This window comes from Falco cherrug, chromosome 7 (genome assembly GCF_023634085.1).
Source record: "Falco cherrug isolate bFalChe1 chromosome 7, bFalChe1.pri, whole genome shotgun sequence".
NCBI classification, from domain to species: Eukaryota; Metazoa; Chordata; class Aves; order Falconiformes; family Falconidae; genus Falco; species Falco cherrug.
The window spans coordinates 7289974-7308872 of record NC_073703.1 but is presented as its reverse complement, the minus strand read 5'-3'; the positions used below and the strand labels follow the sequence as shown (position 1 = coordinate 7308872).

At 41.4% G+C, this 18899-nt stretch overlaps 1 protein-coding gene across 9 annotated transcripts in view; it reads left to right on the top strand.

The window, feature by feature from the left end:
* MEF2A (myocyte enhancer factor 2A) overlaps positions 1-18817 on the top strand; it is a 92844-nt gene extending 74027 nt beyond the window's left edge. For 6 of the 9 annotated variants that reach the window (XM_055715060.1, XM_055715062.1, XM_027800201.2 and 3 more), the window contains 5 exons: positions 3183-3373; positions 5094-5117; positions 8708-8834; positions 14106-14232; positions 14712-18817. In XM_055715060.1, coding sequence (XP_055571035.1) covers positions 3183-3373; positions 5094-5117; positions 8708-8834; positions 14106-14232; positions 14712-15081 — 839 coding nt within the window. In that variant the 3' untranslated portion in view covers positions 15082-18817. The remainder of the gene's footprint in view (positions 1-3182; positions 3374-5093; positions 5118-8707; positions 8835-14105; positions 14233-14711) is intronic. The other 3 variants (XM_055715063.1, XM_055715067.1, XM_055715064.1) reach the window with 1 other exon arrangement.
* The last annotated feature ends 82 nt before the right edge of the window (positions 18818-18899 follow it).

Genomic DNA, 18899 nt, shown 5'->3' with positions numbered 1-18899 from the left:
TCCAGTGTTTGCTAAATGTTCAGTTCTTGCTGTTTATAACAAAGGGCTGCTACTGGATTAATACCCATGGTATTACACTTGTGACATTTTTCGTTTCTCCCATTCGTAATGTATTTTTTCTAAACCCTCATTTTAAGAAGTGCTCAGGCTTTTGTCAGAGCAAATGCTTTGACTCTGCCCTGATGCCACATGATATTGTGCAGAGAGAAGGCAGTGGCAAGGACTTTGTTGTTTTTGACAGCACCACTGAAAGCATGAAATGTTTCTGAAGGATTGGCAGAGCCTTGTAATAAGGGCTGCAGGAAATGACTGTATTGGGTGTGGAAGAAAGACACTGTCCAGATTTAACACATAAGCTACTGAAACACTTGAAAACAGAGGACAGGAAATGGTATCATAGGATAGACTAAAACGCTGTACAGAACTCCATTGTTTATACAGGGTGTTATTGTTCTGAAGTTTAAATTCAACTGAGAACACTGCAGCTTTGGCATATAAAAGGTAACGCTGACAGCCTAGTGAGTAATAAAATGCTGTTTGTTATTAAATTAAAGCCCAGACTTCACTTTTTTTATAACAGTAAGTTCTTGAAATGTTCTGGCATTTTTGCTGAAAATGGAAGATACCGTAACAATTTTAAGATAGAATTTGGTGAAAATTGTGCTATTTTCTAATGGTTTTTTCCTTTACATCTCTTTCCAAATCCACTTAATGTTTGCACCTGTCCATTGTGCAAGATTTCTCGTGCAATCTGGTGCTATGTAGGCCGTCTTTAACTAATGTTTACAGTCATTTATAATGGATAGGTATTGACCTATAACTGTATTTAACAAAACCATGTTTCTATGAAAACTGTCTCACAGTTTCATGAACTGTAGGGGTAGTACAGAACTTAATTTCTCTTAGTTAAAGAGTTAAAGGCTGGTTAGTTTTGCTGTGTCGCCTAGCTGTGGCTAGTTTTTCCTTAGCAGTCAAGAGTATATTTAGCTCTAGTATATATTCTCAGCTCCAGCCCAACTTTTCAGCCACTTTACATTTTATCACCAACCTAGAAGGATCCAATAAATTCTGCTGTTTTCTGCTGAGGAATGTAGAAGCTTTAATCGCGAAATGAGGTTTTTCTGTGGTTTTTAATACAGAAGGAAGAATGCTGACATAAAAAGCTGTTTCTTCTTTCTACTGTCTGTGTTCCTTTTTCCCCCCCCTAACTTCTGAATTAAATGATAGAATTCTCAGAAAACGTATTCCCATACCTCCCATACAAATGCTTCAGGAAAGTACTAAATTAGAATAACTCCTCCTCGCTCTGTTAACCTTGAAAAACTCAAGGGACATATCAGATCATTCGTATATGGTCAGGCTTTTGACATAGTAGGAAATCCACAAAGACAGTAAATCCAGAATTTGAAATCCTGGCTTTAAAGTTGTGAATTTACTGTAATGTGAAATAACATACTCATCCATATGAGAACAAGAATACTGTGGTTGCAAAGTCCAGTAAGTTTTACCTACTTCAAATTATTTTCTTTTAAAATATTTAACAGTAACTTTCTTTCCAAAAGACCTTAATAAAACTCGCTAGAATATCTTCAGATCAGCACAAGAGCTTTGTTACAGTTTTTACATTAATCTTTGCTTTTTCCATTTCTAACTTGATAAAACGGTATGCCGGGTGCCGTTTATGGTGGACGGGGAAAAGGTGAGGATTGCATTTGGCAGTTCCCCCACCCCATCACACTGGCATTCCGGTGAATTCACACCCAGCAGTACCAGTCCCCTTCATGAAGTGTTGTGCGGTTACCGATACATGTTACTGTTCTTCGTTCTTCCTGAGATTTTAAAAGGCATTAACATTCTTGCTAAAGAAGCTAGAATGTGACGCTGACAACTTTCTTATTTTAATTGCTTTTAGATTAATATGTACTTAATGTAATAAAATTGGATTGGGCATAGGGGCCTATTCAAATCAGAATAATAATACAAATTCATACCGGCATGGCGCTACAGGCTATTAGAAGAGATATTCCCACACAGTGAACTTTGTGTAATGGACTTTTTCCCTGAATTGTGACTATAAAGGCTGCTTTCAGAACTGCAATGTTAGTGTAAACATAATCTTGCTATGAATTGTATTTATTTATCCACACACACAAGTTCTGTAGTGTGAACTGTAGGGTTCCCTGTTGCAAAATTCCCCTTGCTTAACAACCTTTCTTCATTTGCAGCTGAATAAGGTGTTTGTATTTTGGGAATTGTTGCTATAAATATGCTAAAATCGTTGGAATGTGGCTTTAAATTTTTTTCTGAGAAATACATTTTGGGTAACATGATTGGTGCTGTTGTCTGTACAGGAAGGCAGAATACTAGGCGCTTAACTGTTTGACTGTCTTGTTACTTTTTTCCGGTCTGTGTTGAGTGTAAACTAAGGCCCGTATCGGGAACGTGTTCTGCTTTTTGGAGATTTCAGTGCTGCAGCCAGTGCCTGTAGGTTTTGGCTTTCTAGTTCTACTTAGAATGAGCATCGGGAGTAAGGTAGAGAAAGACCTGTGTAACATAAATCGATGGGCATAAATGCCACGTGTATCTGTGTCCAGAGCTTGGAATGAATTTGAAGGGAAAGGATTTGTTCCTCCTGGTTGCTGAATATAATAATTGGACAGTATATATTTTTGAGATGGAAATTAATTTTATTAGAGGCTAGGTACAAGAGCCCTGCAGATCTTGGAGATATTTGAAGAATACATTTTAGAAACAGAGACTTTAAGAGCTGATTTTTTTGATTTTCACAGGCAACAATACAGTATGATTGATGTTCTGTGGGGGTGGGGATGAAGTGAGGTTGTGCAAAAGTGCACACTTTTTTGCAAGCTCAGCCTGGAGGAACTTCGAAGGGCAAAATTAAAAAAACACAACAGATGTTATTAGAAGTGGTTCTTCGGCAATACGCTCTTCTCAGCGTTTAAGCTGCCACAGTGTGCCCTTGAGGTGATATTACCTTTACGTATTGATCTTCTGGTGAAAGTGGCTTTTGTTTGTTCAATTATTCAATAGTGCATGTCTTGCGAGGAGTTTGTTACTGGAAGTTTAAAAAAAAAAAAAGTCTGTAATTTGTACACGTGCACCAAAATTTTGTATTGCTCCTTCTCTTTAGTCTTAAGGTACGTTTGGTTTTCCTCTTTCAGGAAATGGGTTTGTGAATTCTCGAGCTTCACCAAGTCTGCTCGGAACTACTGGTGGTGGGAATGGTTTAGGCAAAGTCATGCCTACAAAGTCTCCACCTCCACCTGGAGGAGGTAGTCTTGGAATGAACAATCGCAAACCTGACCTCCGTGTTGTCATCCCACCCTCCAGCAAGGGTATGATGCCACCATTGGTAAGTTAAAGCATTGGTTCTCTGGTTGGCTTTGTAAAAATGAACTGTGCTGTCCACATACAGGAGAAACTATCTCGTCTGTTTACCATAGGTTACAGTAATAGAAGTCTGTATTCTGAAATATGACTAACAAACATCTAACTTAGAAGTTGTTGCCTGGGGAGAAGTTAAATTTGTAAGGAATTTTCTTTCTAAAAAAAAGTGTAAAATAGCAGTCTGACCCAAATGCTGTTTGAGTGCAATCCTAGAGGCATAGAGTAGGATTTTGTTGTTTTGATTTGATATCTCACTGACTCACTACCGAGAACTTTGTTGCTTTGGAGGATGTGGCTTTTAAAAAGGGTTATGCATTATTCTGTGGAGGAATGGCTGATCTTATTGGTGATGTGAACTGTATTAATGTGCCCTAAAGCACACTTTGTACCTGTTTTTCCTGGGTCGTAATGGTTGTGGGATGTGAAATGTAGCTTCAGTGGTAATGATGGTCTGAGAGAAACGCTTGTTTGATGTGGTGTGCTGGAGTGCAACCTTGTGTGTCCTGTGGTAGATGTCATGTCTTCAATGAAGGCATAAAAGAGTAATGAGGATTGGGCTCAGTCCCTGTTTGTGTACTTTTCAGTACTACTGTGCAGTTTGGCGTGTGGGTAGTGATGTTTGTTCAGCCTGAATTTGGAATAGCACACAAGTTTCGTGTCAGGCATGAGGCAACCCACAACACTGAGACCAGAACAGGTCTTACAGGAAGAGTTACTCTGTTCCTCCTTTAATTTGGTTGGCCAGATCCTTTGGTCTTGGTCTTTCACTGTCACGTAGAAATTTTAAAACATCAATGTGTATTTTCTGGTTTCTGTGTATGGAAGAACAAACCGTAACCAAGAGGAGCAGGATATAAACAATAACAAGTACTCTCTGTATAATTCTTACTACTTTTTAAGATGCCACAAGTGCTTACATTCGTTACTGGTATTCATGGTGAATAATATGAAATTAGTCCGAGCAACAAAAGCTGTAATTATCCTTAGAGGGATGATTCTTGAAGTTTCAGGTTTTTCTAAGACTACTGAAGTGTAGAAGACCTAGGAAATACACTGGTTTATTGTTAAAGTGAAAGTTAAACTTTTAAATTAATTGGAAATAGATACAAGAAGAGGATCTCAACGCAGTGGTTCTAATGTTAGTAGTGTACAGTAGCTATTTACTGTTGTGGTGTTAAAAACCCAATTAAATACTCAGTTTAGGTTTTGTCTATCTTTTTGAGAAAATTGGAAAGAGATTTTTGGCATAGAAATGCTGGTATGGTAGGATGGTTGTATGTGAAAAAGTATCATTTTCATGATATATTTTTGTATGTGAAAAATGTATGTGAAAAAAAATACGTTTTTTACAGAGCTGGACGTTTACTGGATTGGTCCAGCCAGAAACTGCTGTGCTCCATATCTACGTGTGTCATCAGTGTGTAGCAGTGTCCTTGTTTTTTCAGACCTCTTCCTGCACTAATTTTGCCAAAGTGTGTGTGCTTTCAGTATGGTATTTTTTAATTGACCTGAATTACATGAAGTATTTTACTTCCTAGTAGTATTATTTACAGAATCAGGTGGCAAATTCACATTATTAATTAAAATAAATAGAAATCCTGATCACAAACATGACTTTCTCTTTCATTTTTGAAAGCAATGCTATTTTTAGTAACTGTGTTATCCCTCTTGTTTGCTGAGTACAGTCGGAGGAGGATGAATTGGAGTTGGTGAGTTTGGGCTACTGTTTGATGAGAGAGTGCAAGATGCTGAAAATGTCTTTTACTACAGCTTTTTAACTGTAGTTTCATTACATATTTTAAATAATTCCAGTGTTCCCTTGGTAGCAGACAAAAATACATTTCTTTTATCAAACTCAAAACCCAACCAATTCAAGTTTAAAACACATCCAAAGTCTAGTGCTTTCCATTTGTAAACTTCTGGGTTTTTTTCCTGAAAATATTTCTGTTTTTCTTGGAGGGAACATTGGAAAAGAGCCTTACAGAGTAACTGTCCATGTGTATAGGATATTTACTGCCTTTTATGTAAAATAGAAATAACCACTTATGTTCTAAATTATTGGAATATTTTTAGAAAGTGGCTTCACTCATGAAGTTCTTCAGATTGTAATACAAGCCCTGTATTACTTCTCTTATTTTCAAAGAGATTACATCATTGCTGGTGAGGTCACCTTTTTGGAGTCTAGAATTATTTCATCCTGTGTGAGATTATCAAACCACAGGGGTGTTCCCTGTTTACCAAAAGGAATAGAGAATTGCAAATGAATATTTCTGCCTTTTTCCAGTGGAAAGGTACTCTGCATTTGAAAGGAAGCTCTTGGGATTCGTGTCTTCTCTATTTTTTCCAAAAGGTTTTAATGTTTGGCATTCTGTCTGGAAAATTAACGTAAGGCTAAAATAATTCGTAACTTATTTTTAGAGCAATTTGCAAATTGCTTAGCTGCTGTAGCACAAACCATGCAGAAGATGCAGCATCAGAGCGCAACCGTAAAGATACACAAAGAAGTCTGCTTATTTACATACCTTGATTCACTTTTGAACATGGACCTGTTGCTAATATGAGGCTCTAATTGCATGAAAGCATGGAAAATATAGTGATGTAGATAAATCTGTTGTTGAATGCATGCTGTGGGTTGTTTTTTATTTTAAACGTGAGCAATAGATTTACGGAAGTAAGGGGAAGTGATTTCTGGAAGTCAGTAGTGAAGTTTTGAAGGTTTATTGGAATGACTTGCTAGTTGAGCAGCTGAACAGCTGTCATGCATGCTCTTCTCACCTTAATAGAGAAGTGTCTGGTTTCCAGTGCAAGAAATAAAGCACTAATTGAGCGTAAAAACACTTAAGTATCATTGCAACCGGAATTAATGCTAAAGCCCTTGAATGAAGGTGGCCGTACCTGCTAGAGATGGCAGTGCTGGCCGCCGCGGTGATGGGTCCCGTGTGGAGGTGGGACATCTAGTGGCGGCGGGGCCCGGCCTGGCAGGGCAGGGAGCGCGCACAAGCGCAGCAGTGGCTTCCTCGGAGGCGGCGAAGCAGGTACACCTGCAGGGTTCCGTCGCTCGCTGTGCTGATTCCAGCGGCAGCAAGCAGCTCCAGGCGAGGGCTGCGAACGCTGATTCCGCACGGTTGGAGCTGAGGACTGAATAGGGAAAAAAGATACGAACAGTAGCATAGCATGAAATACAGATGCTGAATAATTCCTGTTACTGCTATCATTAGTACCAGTTTTTTTTAAAAAAAAAAATGTTCTGAAATTTGTCATGAATCTTTGGCTGAATCTCCACGTACAATGAATATTGGACACGTCTAAATATTTCTTACTGACACTGTGGCCGAGTGTTTGGGAATTATATTCACAAATAAATGACCTCAGAAAACCACCTTTATTAGTTACTTAAAAAAAGAAAAAGGGGGGGGGGGATAAAAATCCCATGGGGAAATCCTTTGGTCTGGATTGTTTCCCAGTATACTCCTCTTAACTTTTCCATTATACCGTAATCCCAACTTTATAGGCTGCCATCCAAGAAAGCTTTGGAAAAAGGTCAATTCCTGACAGACACAAAAATCTGCTCTAATAACATATCTTTATGCCAGATAAACTTGGTCTAGCAGAGATTTTCAGAGGTACGTAAGTGATTTAAAGGGATAAATTACACAGAAAATCGGTGGGACTTTCTCTGTGACTTGATCTGCTGAACAAATGCCAAAGAGCCTCCAAATTCCTGCAAAGCTCAAAGGTGGGCTTTCGACAGCAGCCAGACAAAAGAGGGATCAGAAGCTGGTAGCCTGTGGAAGGTTGTCGTTAATTTTATTATGGTAGCTGTGGTATACTTTTTTCTTTAAATTGGAAAGATAGAAGCCAAAGATTGATAACCTTCAATTCATCTTCACAGGTTTAAGCTTAAGATTGATTACAGGCCTGTTTCTGTACCTGCTCATCCCATTATTATAAAGGGAATCATGCATTTTTAATAGTGCTCGCTCTCTCAAGATCAGAGTGGAGAAAAAGAATTAAGTGCTGCAGATACTGAAATACTTATATACCTGTCCAAAATACGGAAAAAGTGGTAGTAGCGTCAGTCTTTTAAAGCTAGGAAATGGAACTCTACCAAAGAGATGAAAACCTGCTACTTTTGTAGCAAATATTTTTTTTTTTTTCAGAGAGAGAGGCTTGCTTTAAAAACCTATTTTCAGCAGTTTGAAATCCAGCTCCCTTAATCAGAATGGTTCTGTAGGAATGTAGAAATGCAGGGTGTAGAGTGTTCTACACCTCTAGAATTTTTGAGACTTCTACAGGTAAAACTAAGTATCTGTTGTTTAAAACTGAAAAATGTGGCGTTTCCTGTTCTTGACAGTATCTGGCATGGCTAAATGGCGTTGAACTACATATTTTGAAGAGAGATTTCAGTTGCCTTCATGAAGAGCAGTACGTTCTGTGACAGAGCAGCTTTGCTGTCTGGTGGTACTCACCACGGCATTTAATACAAGGTTTTCCAAACATCAAATTTGGGTAAAGTGCTTAATGTGAGTGATAGGTTTGCTACAGATGTTCGTCCTGGTGTATGGGAAAGAAAGACTGTTGCTTAAAAAGCCACATTGTGCCTGCAGTCGGATAATCTGAGACAATCTAGTTTAGCAATTTTTCTTGTAAAAAAGCACAGTTGCTCTGTGTGAGCTCAAATGTCATTTGCTTTGAAACGTATCTGCATTATAACAAGTACTCTCTCGGTTTCTCAGGAACCATGGGAACAGCAAGATTATTTTATCACTGAAGTCTTATCAACACAAATTTAGAAGATCTCTGTGTTCCTTTCAGGACAGGTGTAGTCAGCACAGTGTCAAAACTGGCAGCTAAAATTTTGAAAACTGGATGAACAACAGGGAAGTGGGAGACTCTTTTCTGGTGGAACTGCACCTCACCATCTGCACTAAAACCCCTTTAAAAATTAAGGCTAAAAACTCTTAAATCACTTAAGAACTTCTGAGAATTGTAGTGTATATCCCTAAGAAACTGCATTTATTTTTATGTCCTACGACTCTAACCCCGTTGAAATCTGCATGCACAGGAAGTGGATCAGTGAGTCTTAATTAAATTTTCGTTTCAGTTTGCCAGGATCATTTTGGTTGTCTTGAAATGTTTTGGCTTGTTTAGAAAATCTATCCTGACAAAAAGAATGTATTCGTAACTAAAGCAAAGAAACACATGTTAATTGAATGCTATTTTAATATTAGCACTTGATTATTTTTTTTTTCATTATTCTAACTGATATAACAAGACATGTTATTTTTAATCATTTTAGAATACCCAAAGGATAAGTAGTTCTCAGTCTACACAGCCTCTTGCTACCCCTGTGGTGTCTGTGACAACTCCAAGCTTGCCTCCGCAGGGACTGGTGTATTCGGCCATGCCTACTGCCTACAACACTGGTAAGCGTTGTTTTTAATAAGTGGCTTGATTTGTCAGGTGTACAAGGCTTTTGTGATTCGTAAGCCCAGAAAATTAGCATTTCTGTGACACTTCACTTTATTTTCCTATTCAGTTCAAATGAAGGCTCTTATTCATCAAAAATGAGCCTTTGACTTGTAAAATGTGTAAATGTTGAGACTTACATCAGGGAGAAGCTTTCAGTCAGTCAGGTTGCACGCAGCAGAATGCAGAGGCACAGAGAAAGGCATCGCTTACAGCAGTAGTGCTCAAGCTCTCCGTCTGAGAACTGGCACGCCTCACATTTAAGCCGTAGTTGGTACTCCAGAGCATGCTGTCCCTTTCGATCCGCCCCGCTCAGCTCCGGCGGCAGGAGGGAATTGGATTCTGCTGGCACTTCCGATGTACGGAAAAGCGCAGGTAGGGCTTCCCGTCAGTAGCTGCCTCGAGAGCGAGGTGGGGACTCCAAGGAAGGCGCTGCCAGCGTTCCGCCATTGTGAGCCTGTTACCTGAAGGACCTTACGACTGTTATCTTATCCAAGATGGGTATGATGCGAGGAATTTGGTAATATAAGCGATAATTAATTTGCTGGTTTGGAAAGTAGTTCATGATGTGGTGCCTCCTACTTTTATCTCCCTAACAATAAGGATAATTTTGACTTCAATCTCAAGGTTCTTCATTTGTTGCAGACCCCGTATGTAATCAGTGAAGGAATTTTTGTAATCATTTCATCGAAAGGCTGCCACCTTGATGGCGTCAGCTTGATTACCATTGATCTGTGATGCATAGTTTAATTTTCAAATGCACCTGCAGAGAAACTACATGGCAGATAAGTGTCAATAAATTTTCTAAGTCAGATGAAATAGCGATTAGTTAAAACTGAAAAGGGAAACAATGGTAGTAATTCCCCAGTTTGCTGTTCTTTTTAGATGAAGTCCAGTTAAAACGTTGAAATATAAGTGCTGTAATTTGTTAAAACAGGAATTTCTGAATTGGGGACCACTGCTGGCAATGTTCAAGTCTTATTCTTAGGCTTTCAGATCCTTTAAAAAACCCATGTATCTTGTTGCTCCCTTCTGCAGTGATCGCTCTCGGGAACGGAGCTACACTAGCGAGCTTCCGTGTGTAGCTGGTCAGCCCTGGCCAGGCAGGAGGGCCTGGGGCAGTGTGCTCTCCTTTCTGTGGCGCTTAGGAAGACCCGTGCCTCCTTCCAGTAGAGGAGGTTCCCCAGGAGCATCTCTTCCCTCAGCCTGTACAGTCTTCCGCGGGTCGCTGGCAGGCACAAGGTGCTCAAGACCCTGCAAGGCAGTGGAGGGCATACTGGGGGGGGGATAAAATGCTTTTCCTTAAGGAGCCATTGCGTTGGGGTAAGGTGGCAAGGTTTTGGTGGCGGGGTGGACACACAGGCGTGCTGCAGGGGTGGCTTCTCTAAGATGGGATCAGGAGCAGTGTCAGCGCGCGTTTCAGCCAGCCTCAAGCTGCATCTGCTGCTGCTGCCCGAAGCTGAGCCCGTCAGCGATGCTGGTGGCATCTCTGTGATAACGTGTTAAAGAAAGGGTCAAAAATGCTGCGCTGGTCTCTTGTCAGTGACCTAATGTTCTTGCTGTTGTGCAAAGGTCAGGACAAATTAAAAACCTTCAAGGTTTGTAGAAAATGGCCAAAACCGAGTGATACAGAGGTTTTGTAATCTTCATTTTCTGCAGGGCAGGACACCATCAGGTGTCTGTAATGTTGGCAGATGGAACAGATAGAGCAGCCATCCATCCGTCATAATTTCCTCCCCAAAAAAAGATGGGCTTTTATACATTTCTTCACTTTTTTTAGCTTTGAAAGTCTTCACTACAGTTTTTAATTTAGACTTGTAGCCGTCTTCTAGCCAGAAAACTCACCTCTTTTTGTATTTGCATCTTTTTGTATTAATGTGCCGCTCAGCTGCCCTTTACTGCCCCTCAGCCGCGTTCTGGGTTGGCTTGCCTGGGAGGCGCTGCCCCGGGCAGTACGGCAGGCGTGGGGTTCGCACTTCGGGAGGGACAATTTAGTCATCAGCAACAGTAAATATTTATACTGTGGTGGCGCCCAACTGAATTGCTGAACACTTCTGCAAATAATCACTGCCCTGAGGGGGGTTAAAGTCTAAAGAAATGAATGAGGGAGAAGATGGGGTTGCAGTAACAGGAACACGAGTGGAGTGAAGAATTGAGCTTGGTGACTTGGATTGTAAGTTTAAATATGAATTTTCTGGGCACAGGGATGTTGGTTTGATACTTGCCACAAAGATGGTTTATATATTGCGTGTAATGGCTGTTACAGGTAGTTCTGGGCCCTGCTTAGAGGACTCAACGTTGCGTTTTGCCTGTCACCTAACAAATCCCTTCAGCCTTTCATGCAGTCTGACGTTTCAGGAAGCAGTGTTGCCTGTGTCCCACATCCAGAAAATAACCTCCAAGCTGACGGCTAAAACAAGCTTAAAACATCAAAAAGATGAGTGGCTGCAACTCAGATCTCAGGAAGCAGCAAAGACAGTTGAAACTGGTGTCCTATGCAATGGACAAGTGCTGTTATCGTTGCGATATTATTTTAAAAACCAGCCTATTTCCTTGTGATAATGCAGTAACTTGTGAAAAGCTTTTAGCCTTTAATATTTTTCAGACACTTTAAAATCGTTTCTATTAGATTGAGCCTTTCAGGGTGGTTGCAAAAAGAAATTTGACGTTGAAGCCAATTGTCATCTGGGTGTTCTCAGGGTAGTCACCACTTACGTAGCAATTTCAGTTGTGCAGTTCAAGGACTAAGATAAAATTTAGATACCTAAATTGCTTTTCTGGATTGATAGGGTTGTTTTTCAGGGCTAGAGGGGATAGATTCAGCTCTTAGATCCTTAATTAAAATGTTGGCTACCGGTTTTGCAGAACTATGTTATTATCTAGGTTGTTTTGCTGGAGAAGTATTCTTTCTGCAGATTACTGGAGGAAGGGCCAGAACAAACAGTTACTCGTTCTAAAACAGGCTAGGCATTTTTATAAAATACTGAAAAAACCCCACAAGAGATCAGTTAAATATTAACTTGCATTTCAGCAGAGCGTATGTAGCCATAAATTTTATTGCTGGCTTTAGGTCAGTTATTTTGCAAAGGCGCAAACTTCAAAGGTACCCCGTTGCCAGGGTCCCGGCAGTAACGGCTTCCATCGTGTGGAAGCTGCTCTTCCGTCCGTACGGCTTTTCCATCTCGCATCCGGTCACTCACGTACAGAAATCGGTGTCCTGCTTTTACTGCCCGCGGTATGGGATTATTTAGGGGGACGATAATGCAGCTAATCGTGTGGTGGCATGCGCGTTCTTTGGAAAAGTATCTCCTCACCCCCCTGGCATCAGACGTGTTCTGTCTAAAGAAGTTAATTGTCTGTTATCATAAAAGCTGTAATTGCAAAGAAAAAAATACATGGAAACTGCACTCCTGTAAGTGTTTTCTTCAGGTCAGCTCTTCCAGAGATCCGCTTGGCACAACAGCACGTCCATCGCGTGCGTTTGCATGTACCGCACTTGGCAGGCTGCCCTGCGTCTGGCTGCTTTGAAGGCTGAGCGGTGGCCGGGTCAGGGGAGGGCTGTATGTTTTTGGGGTTGTTTTAGTCTTGTAAAAAGGGCTTTGGATCCATCAGCTTAGGAGAAATCTTTCGGAATCTGTTCAGGAATACTTGTGAGGGTATTCTAGAGTTCCAGTAGGTGTCAGCGGAGAAGGAATGAAAGAGCACGCCAAGGGCAGCTGAAGTAGCTTCACCTGCTGGGTGAGCTGGGGTTCCCCAGGCCTGGGGGAAGGCTCTGGCAGCGGTGCGGGTGGGGGGCTGGCTGCTGCTGGCACCGGCTCTCCTGACCTTGCAGGCTGTTGAAAGGGAAGCCTGGGAGTGATCCACAGCAAACAAGCTGGTGGATGGGAATGGGGAAATTGTTCAAGAAAGTTTGGTCTCAAGAGTGATAAATCATAACGGTGGTGTCATTTTAGGACAATGCTAAAAAAACCCTGCTGAACACACCCCCCCCCCCACCACACACCCACCCCTCCCCAAAGGGAGAAGATCAAACCCCAACCAAACACAAACCCTCTTAAGCAGTTTTTGGTTCACCTGCTGGCAGTATGAGATGAGTTTGGCTGCTAGCATTATGTTGCATTCTCAAGAGACTAGAAATTATTTTAAGCAAGCTGTACTACAGGATAATCAAAAGCAGAGAAGTGTCTGTGGCTTTGTTTTAAAACGTGAAAGAGAAGCATGAGTGATAATGATAAAGTGAAAATAACTGCACCTCTGTGAATGATGTGAGAACTGCCTAAGCTTTACAGCAGAGCCAAATAACAGCCAGTCGCTGACTGTTGATTAGGAATATATTGTGTCTTCCATTATCCATGTAAGTTGTATTTCTAAATAATTATACTTTTTGCCTTAAACAAAGAGGTTTCTTTTGTTTATTTGATACAGAGATGACATTTTTTAATCAGATACAAAATAAGGAGTGAAACTATTGTGGGGAGAGGGAAAATGCGGAGCGTGACAGTAGGACTGCACAAACGAGTGGACAGAGGGGTCGCTGGGGCTGCCAGCTGCAGTGACTTGGCTCGCACGGTGCCGTAGGCAGCCCCTGCCCCACGGGCTGGCTCCCCACAGAGGCCGTGGGGCTGTGAGCTGCCTCGTAGCGTGAGCCAGCAAGGTGGTACCTGCGCCTTGTCCCACCGGCCGCTGCTCCCACGCGGGGACTGAACCAGAGCCGGGACAGCGGCATAAACTCTGTGCGAGAAACACCAGTCCCTTCAGTGACTTGCGTGCATTCTTCCCTTTTTCTTTCATTTTGGAATTTCCATACAGACAAAAATCTTTGCAAATACTTGTCTTACTGTAAGATGCATGTATTATTTATATATATATAAAAATTATATACACACACAAATGCATCAGTGGGTTTGCACGATGCATAAATGGGTTTCGGGGAAGCTATACGAGATGGCACCGTGTAGGAATTGAAAGCAGAAAGTGCCAAACGAGAAAGGAAGTTAATCATTTGGGGGCTTAAGTCCTGTTACGCTCCTTGTGAAGTTAGGAGGACTGCACCCAGGCTTCATAGTTTACACATCTGGACTCCTTTGGGTCACTTGCCCTTACTGGTTTTGGGCAGAAGGCCTTTACATTTGCGTGTGTGTGCGCATGTATCGCATACATCTTCATGTGTTTATACATACATACAAATCTATAAACTGCTTTCTCGCTTACTTGTTTTTCCCTCTTAGATTACTCCTTGACTAGTGCAGACCTGTCTGCCTTGCAGGGATTTAACTCCCCCGGCATGCTGTCCTTGGGGCAGGTATCCGCCTGGCAACAGCACCATCTCGGCCCAGCAGCCCTCAGCTCTCTCGTGTAAGTACAGCCGGCAGCGCTGCAGTGCTGCACCGCGCGGGAGCTTCTGCCGCTTCAGGCTGCGCGGTCGGCACCAGGGAACGTGTAGCACGGGACCATTTTAATTTCTGTGTGCTGGAGACAGCGCGTTGCCTTTCAGGTTTGCTCCTCGGTTGCGGAAGCGTTTGTGTTTAGTGTTGTGCGTCCCTTCTGTCGGTTCAGTGCTCAAGCGGTGTCCCTGCCCGCCCAGCTGCTTACAGAGGAAGCACCTGAAATGTTTGGGAATGGGAAATGTTTCTGTTTGTTCTTAACGTCTAAATGCAGTTCAGGCCTTTTAATTAATGCTTTTTTCAACTTTGTTTCTATACCTCAGTAAGTTGCATTTATTTACATACTCATTTTGAGGGTGTCAAACCACGAGACCACAAAAATGTGAATTGTCACTTGCTTTTCCTTTTGTGTGTTTTCTTATTTCTGCCTTTTGGTTTTCTTTTTCCCAGTACTGGCAGCCAGCTATCTCAGGGTTCAAATTTATCCATTAATACCAACCAAAACATCAACATAAAATCTGAACCAATTTCACCTCCCCGGGACCGTGTAACTCCCTCTGGGTTCCCGCAGCAGCAGCCACAGCCGCAGCCACAGCCACCGCAGCAGCAGCAGCAGCAGCAGCAGCAGCAGTCGCGGCAGGAGATGGGTCGCTCTCCTGTTGACAGCCTCAGCAGCTCCAGCAGCTCCTATGATGGCAGCGACCGGGAAGACCCGCGGAGCGATTTCCATTCACCTGTCGTGCTGGGAAGGCCGCCGAATGCAGAAGATAGAGAGAGTCCGTCGGTAAAACGAATGAGGATGGACACGTGGGTGACATAAACTCGCAGTGTTGCCTCTCCAGTTTTGTGTTCTCAAAATGAACTGTCCTGACATATCTAAATTTATAAATAAGGACATAAGTATATTTATATGTATATACATACGTGCATATATATATCTTCACATGCATATATATGTGCTAGTGTGTGTAGCATACACAAAATCATCAGGCACTTATGACAAACTTCTTGTATAGCTGCAGATGTCCCATGGTAAAACGTAACAGAACAATCCTATAGGTATTGATCTAGTCTGGCACTTACCTGGACTTGTTGTTTTAATAATATAACCTGTTTTGCAAAGAAACGTTGTACCCGCATTATAATCCTACCACACTAGATTGCAGAAACCAAGAGGGCTCGCCTGTAGTAATGTCCCTGTGTGTTTTATTCAAGCTGTATGGTTACTTGTAGTTAAGAAATAATGCTTTGTAGCAGCAGAGCAGTAGAAAAGCAGGAAGAAGAAAGCAATACTGTACATAAAATGACCTTTATATTACCCAACCTGGCATGGGTCTCTATTGCAGAGGGTGCATGGAGAAGGGCTGATGCTATAAGAAATAAATAAAATAAAAAACCACAAAAACAAAAACCCTGTTTTGCACGTGCAAAAAAAAATAGTGTATTGGGTCAAAGAAGTGATTTTTTTAACGAGTGAAAGAGAGACATAGAGAACTCGCATGAAATATTCAGAAAATATTAGCCTAGAAAATAGAACGTTAACAAAATAAAATTAATATATTAAGTTATAATTGGAATATGTTTGACAAATTTGTTTTTACGTTCATACCTTTGAAAAATATAGAAACGGATTTTAGCTCATGTATATTTTATATTAAAGAAAACAATACCCTAATGAATTGAAGACTATATATAAAGTTATATACAGTACTTTTGAACACATTCTGCTATGAATTATTTATATAAGCCAAAGCTGTATGTTGTAGCTTTTTTGTAGAGTATAGTTTTATCTTATTTTGACTTTCTAGTTTTTGCTTTCAAAGATGAAAAGGAAAAACTTGCAGGCGGAACCTTGGGGGAAAAATAAGCCATGAACACTTATATGTAAATTTAAATTTGAGCCAAACTCTTTGTGTATATAGCATCCTAAATATATTATCACCTTTGGTGTAAGTACCTATGTATTGTACGTTCACCAGATTAAAAAGTATATTTTTGTGGATTGACGCCAACTTGAAAAAAGGCGAGGTCCTTATTAAGTAGAGTATTCACTGTTTAATATTTACTATTTTGTTAAATATACTGTACTTTCTTTGGATTTTAATTATTATTAATATTATTATCCAGATTTTTCAGAGGGTGTATAAAGGGGTCGTCCCCCTCACTGGTGGTGAATGTGTGCCGTTAAATTGTAATCTCTGTGCTGTATGGTTAAGCTTCATTATACATTTTATATATATGTATATAAATAGCAAAGTGGCAAAAAAAAAAAATCCGGTGTTAAGTTCATCCTGCATAAATATAAAAAATCTGTTACAACACATTTTAAGGCATCATTTTAAAGCTGCCTCTTCTGAGGAGGAAAAAAAAAAAAAAAGTGGAAAAACTTGACCTAATTTCTCATGATAGGGAACCAACACATATCAGATGAGCACGGGAGGTTTTTTAAGTTGGTAAGTGGTTTGGGATAAAAGCCTGAGCCTCGGCCCTGCGTTTGCCGCTTCCGTCACAGGCAGCGAGGAACGCGGAGCCCCTTGTGCTGCCCGAGCAGGCTGGGGGACGGTTTGGTTGTGGACGCGGTTGGGTGGGTGATGTCCCTTGCGCAGTCTGGCTGTGTCCCAGCGAGGAGGAGGAGGAGGAGGAAGGCAGTGGGGCAGCACCAGCTCCCCCCGTCGCTCCTAGGCCTGGCCCACGCCAGCCCCGTGCTGGGGCAGAAGGCGGGTGTGAGCAGCGGTGTCAGAGCCAGACGCGGAGCCGGCTCAGGCCAGCCCGGCGCGGTGGCCGGGGGCGCGGAGGGAGCGCTCTGGCCTGATCAGACTCCAGGCCCTTGCCCTGCCCTCTGCTCGCCCCACACACCGGCGGCGGGCGTTTGTGCTGGGGACTAAATTAACAGAGATGACTACAGCTGACTGCTGGTTCTGGTTCTGGGGGAAGAAACTACACTGCTCTTGTATTATCCAAAGTCCTTTAAAGTTATCCCTGGTATTTATTAAATTTTTGCTTGGGCTTTAATTTTTTTTTTAATTTAAAAATAACTATCACTTGATACTGTAACCAAGAAGTGTGAGAATTGGAAAGCCAAGGGGGGACGGCCCTCTGCTCAGCCCCTTGCTGCAGTCCGTACCGCCAGCCCAGCCCCCTCGCCTGCTGTCACGGCGCCTTTACAAGACACGCAGGTCCAGTTCCAGCCTCGCCCTCCATCTCCTGGGGGCAGTTCCTGGGTCACAGCCGCAGAGGGAAGGGCGACTCCTCCTCATGGCAACTCTATTCCCGCAGCGACCGAATTCACTTACCACCTCAGAGAACCTGTTCATGCTCTGAAAAGCTATGTGATTTTTTCATTATTTATGCACATATATGAACTTTGCTGTACATCTGAGTGGGAGTTCTGCATTCACATTTACTGTCTATTTTCTTGTGTGCCTTATAAGATGGCTTTGCTGACTGTATCTCAATAGTCTTTATTTCTATGCAGGTTTTTAAACAGTACTATTACTGTTTTCTTAAAGAAAAAAGCTACGTAAGGGTTAGAGTTTGTATTGAAATTGCACCGATGAGCTAAAAAAAACCGACCAACAAATAAATGATGGGTTCTTAAGAACTGCTCACGGGACTGTTCACGTTGCCCCAGACCCTCCAGCGGACTCGGCAGAACAAGCCTTTCCACAGCCCTGCGGCATCGGGGCCAGACTCATGCCGTTGAATAAATGGGAATCCTGATTTTTAATAACAAGCACCTAACTTTGGAACATACTTTTTTAGGAATTGTAAAAATGTTTTATAAAAATGAAATAATGACATAGCACAGGTATTTCAACAGGTAAAAAAATACTTTTTTAAATTAACAATACTGAATGAAGTTGCAAGTGGATCCAATCCTAGTCTGAACCCATTCAGGTCTGAATGATTTAAGATTTTTATCTCTGTTGTGACAAATCACCTCTCCATCTTCGAGCTCTCACTATAGTATTTAAAAATACACGTTATCAGGGATTCGTCAGAGACAAATGCTTTAGCCTTTCCTTTCACTTAAAGGACACTAATGCATCAGAAACTTGCGAATTACTGTGCGCACAAGAAATACATAGTAAATAAGGAACAAAATAACTCCTAACAATTGATCATGGGAAGAAGTTAAATTAGAATGTGAAAGAAAGACTTAACAAATGTAAACATTTAAATCTTAGTAGAAACTTTCTTCACTTTGCTGTGCAAGAGAACACTGCTTTGCTATATTTAAAATGGCTTTTTTAAAAGAGATTTATGTATTTGGTAAATGTTTGTAGTCAACAGTTCACAAAGAAGCTGTTCACGGTTTAATGATGATAAGCCGTTTGGCGGCACAAGCTGGACTTTGTTGCCATCCTTGAGACGAATCTTTTAAGAAAAAAATAAGTTAATCTCAATTTTTTTCCCTGAATGTGTTGTTTTTTCTTCAATATACAATAAATATTCTAGTGAACTTTTTATCAAATGGTTAAGAAAATGCTAGAGGTTGTTGTAAAATATTTGTATCCTGCATTCACTAAAGTAAAGATACTGGCTTTTACTGTGTACTCCAGCCTCTCTCGTATTTGCACGGCCCGTGTTCCTGTTGCGTTCGCCCATCTTTTGCCCCCTCGCCAGGTACCTGAAACA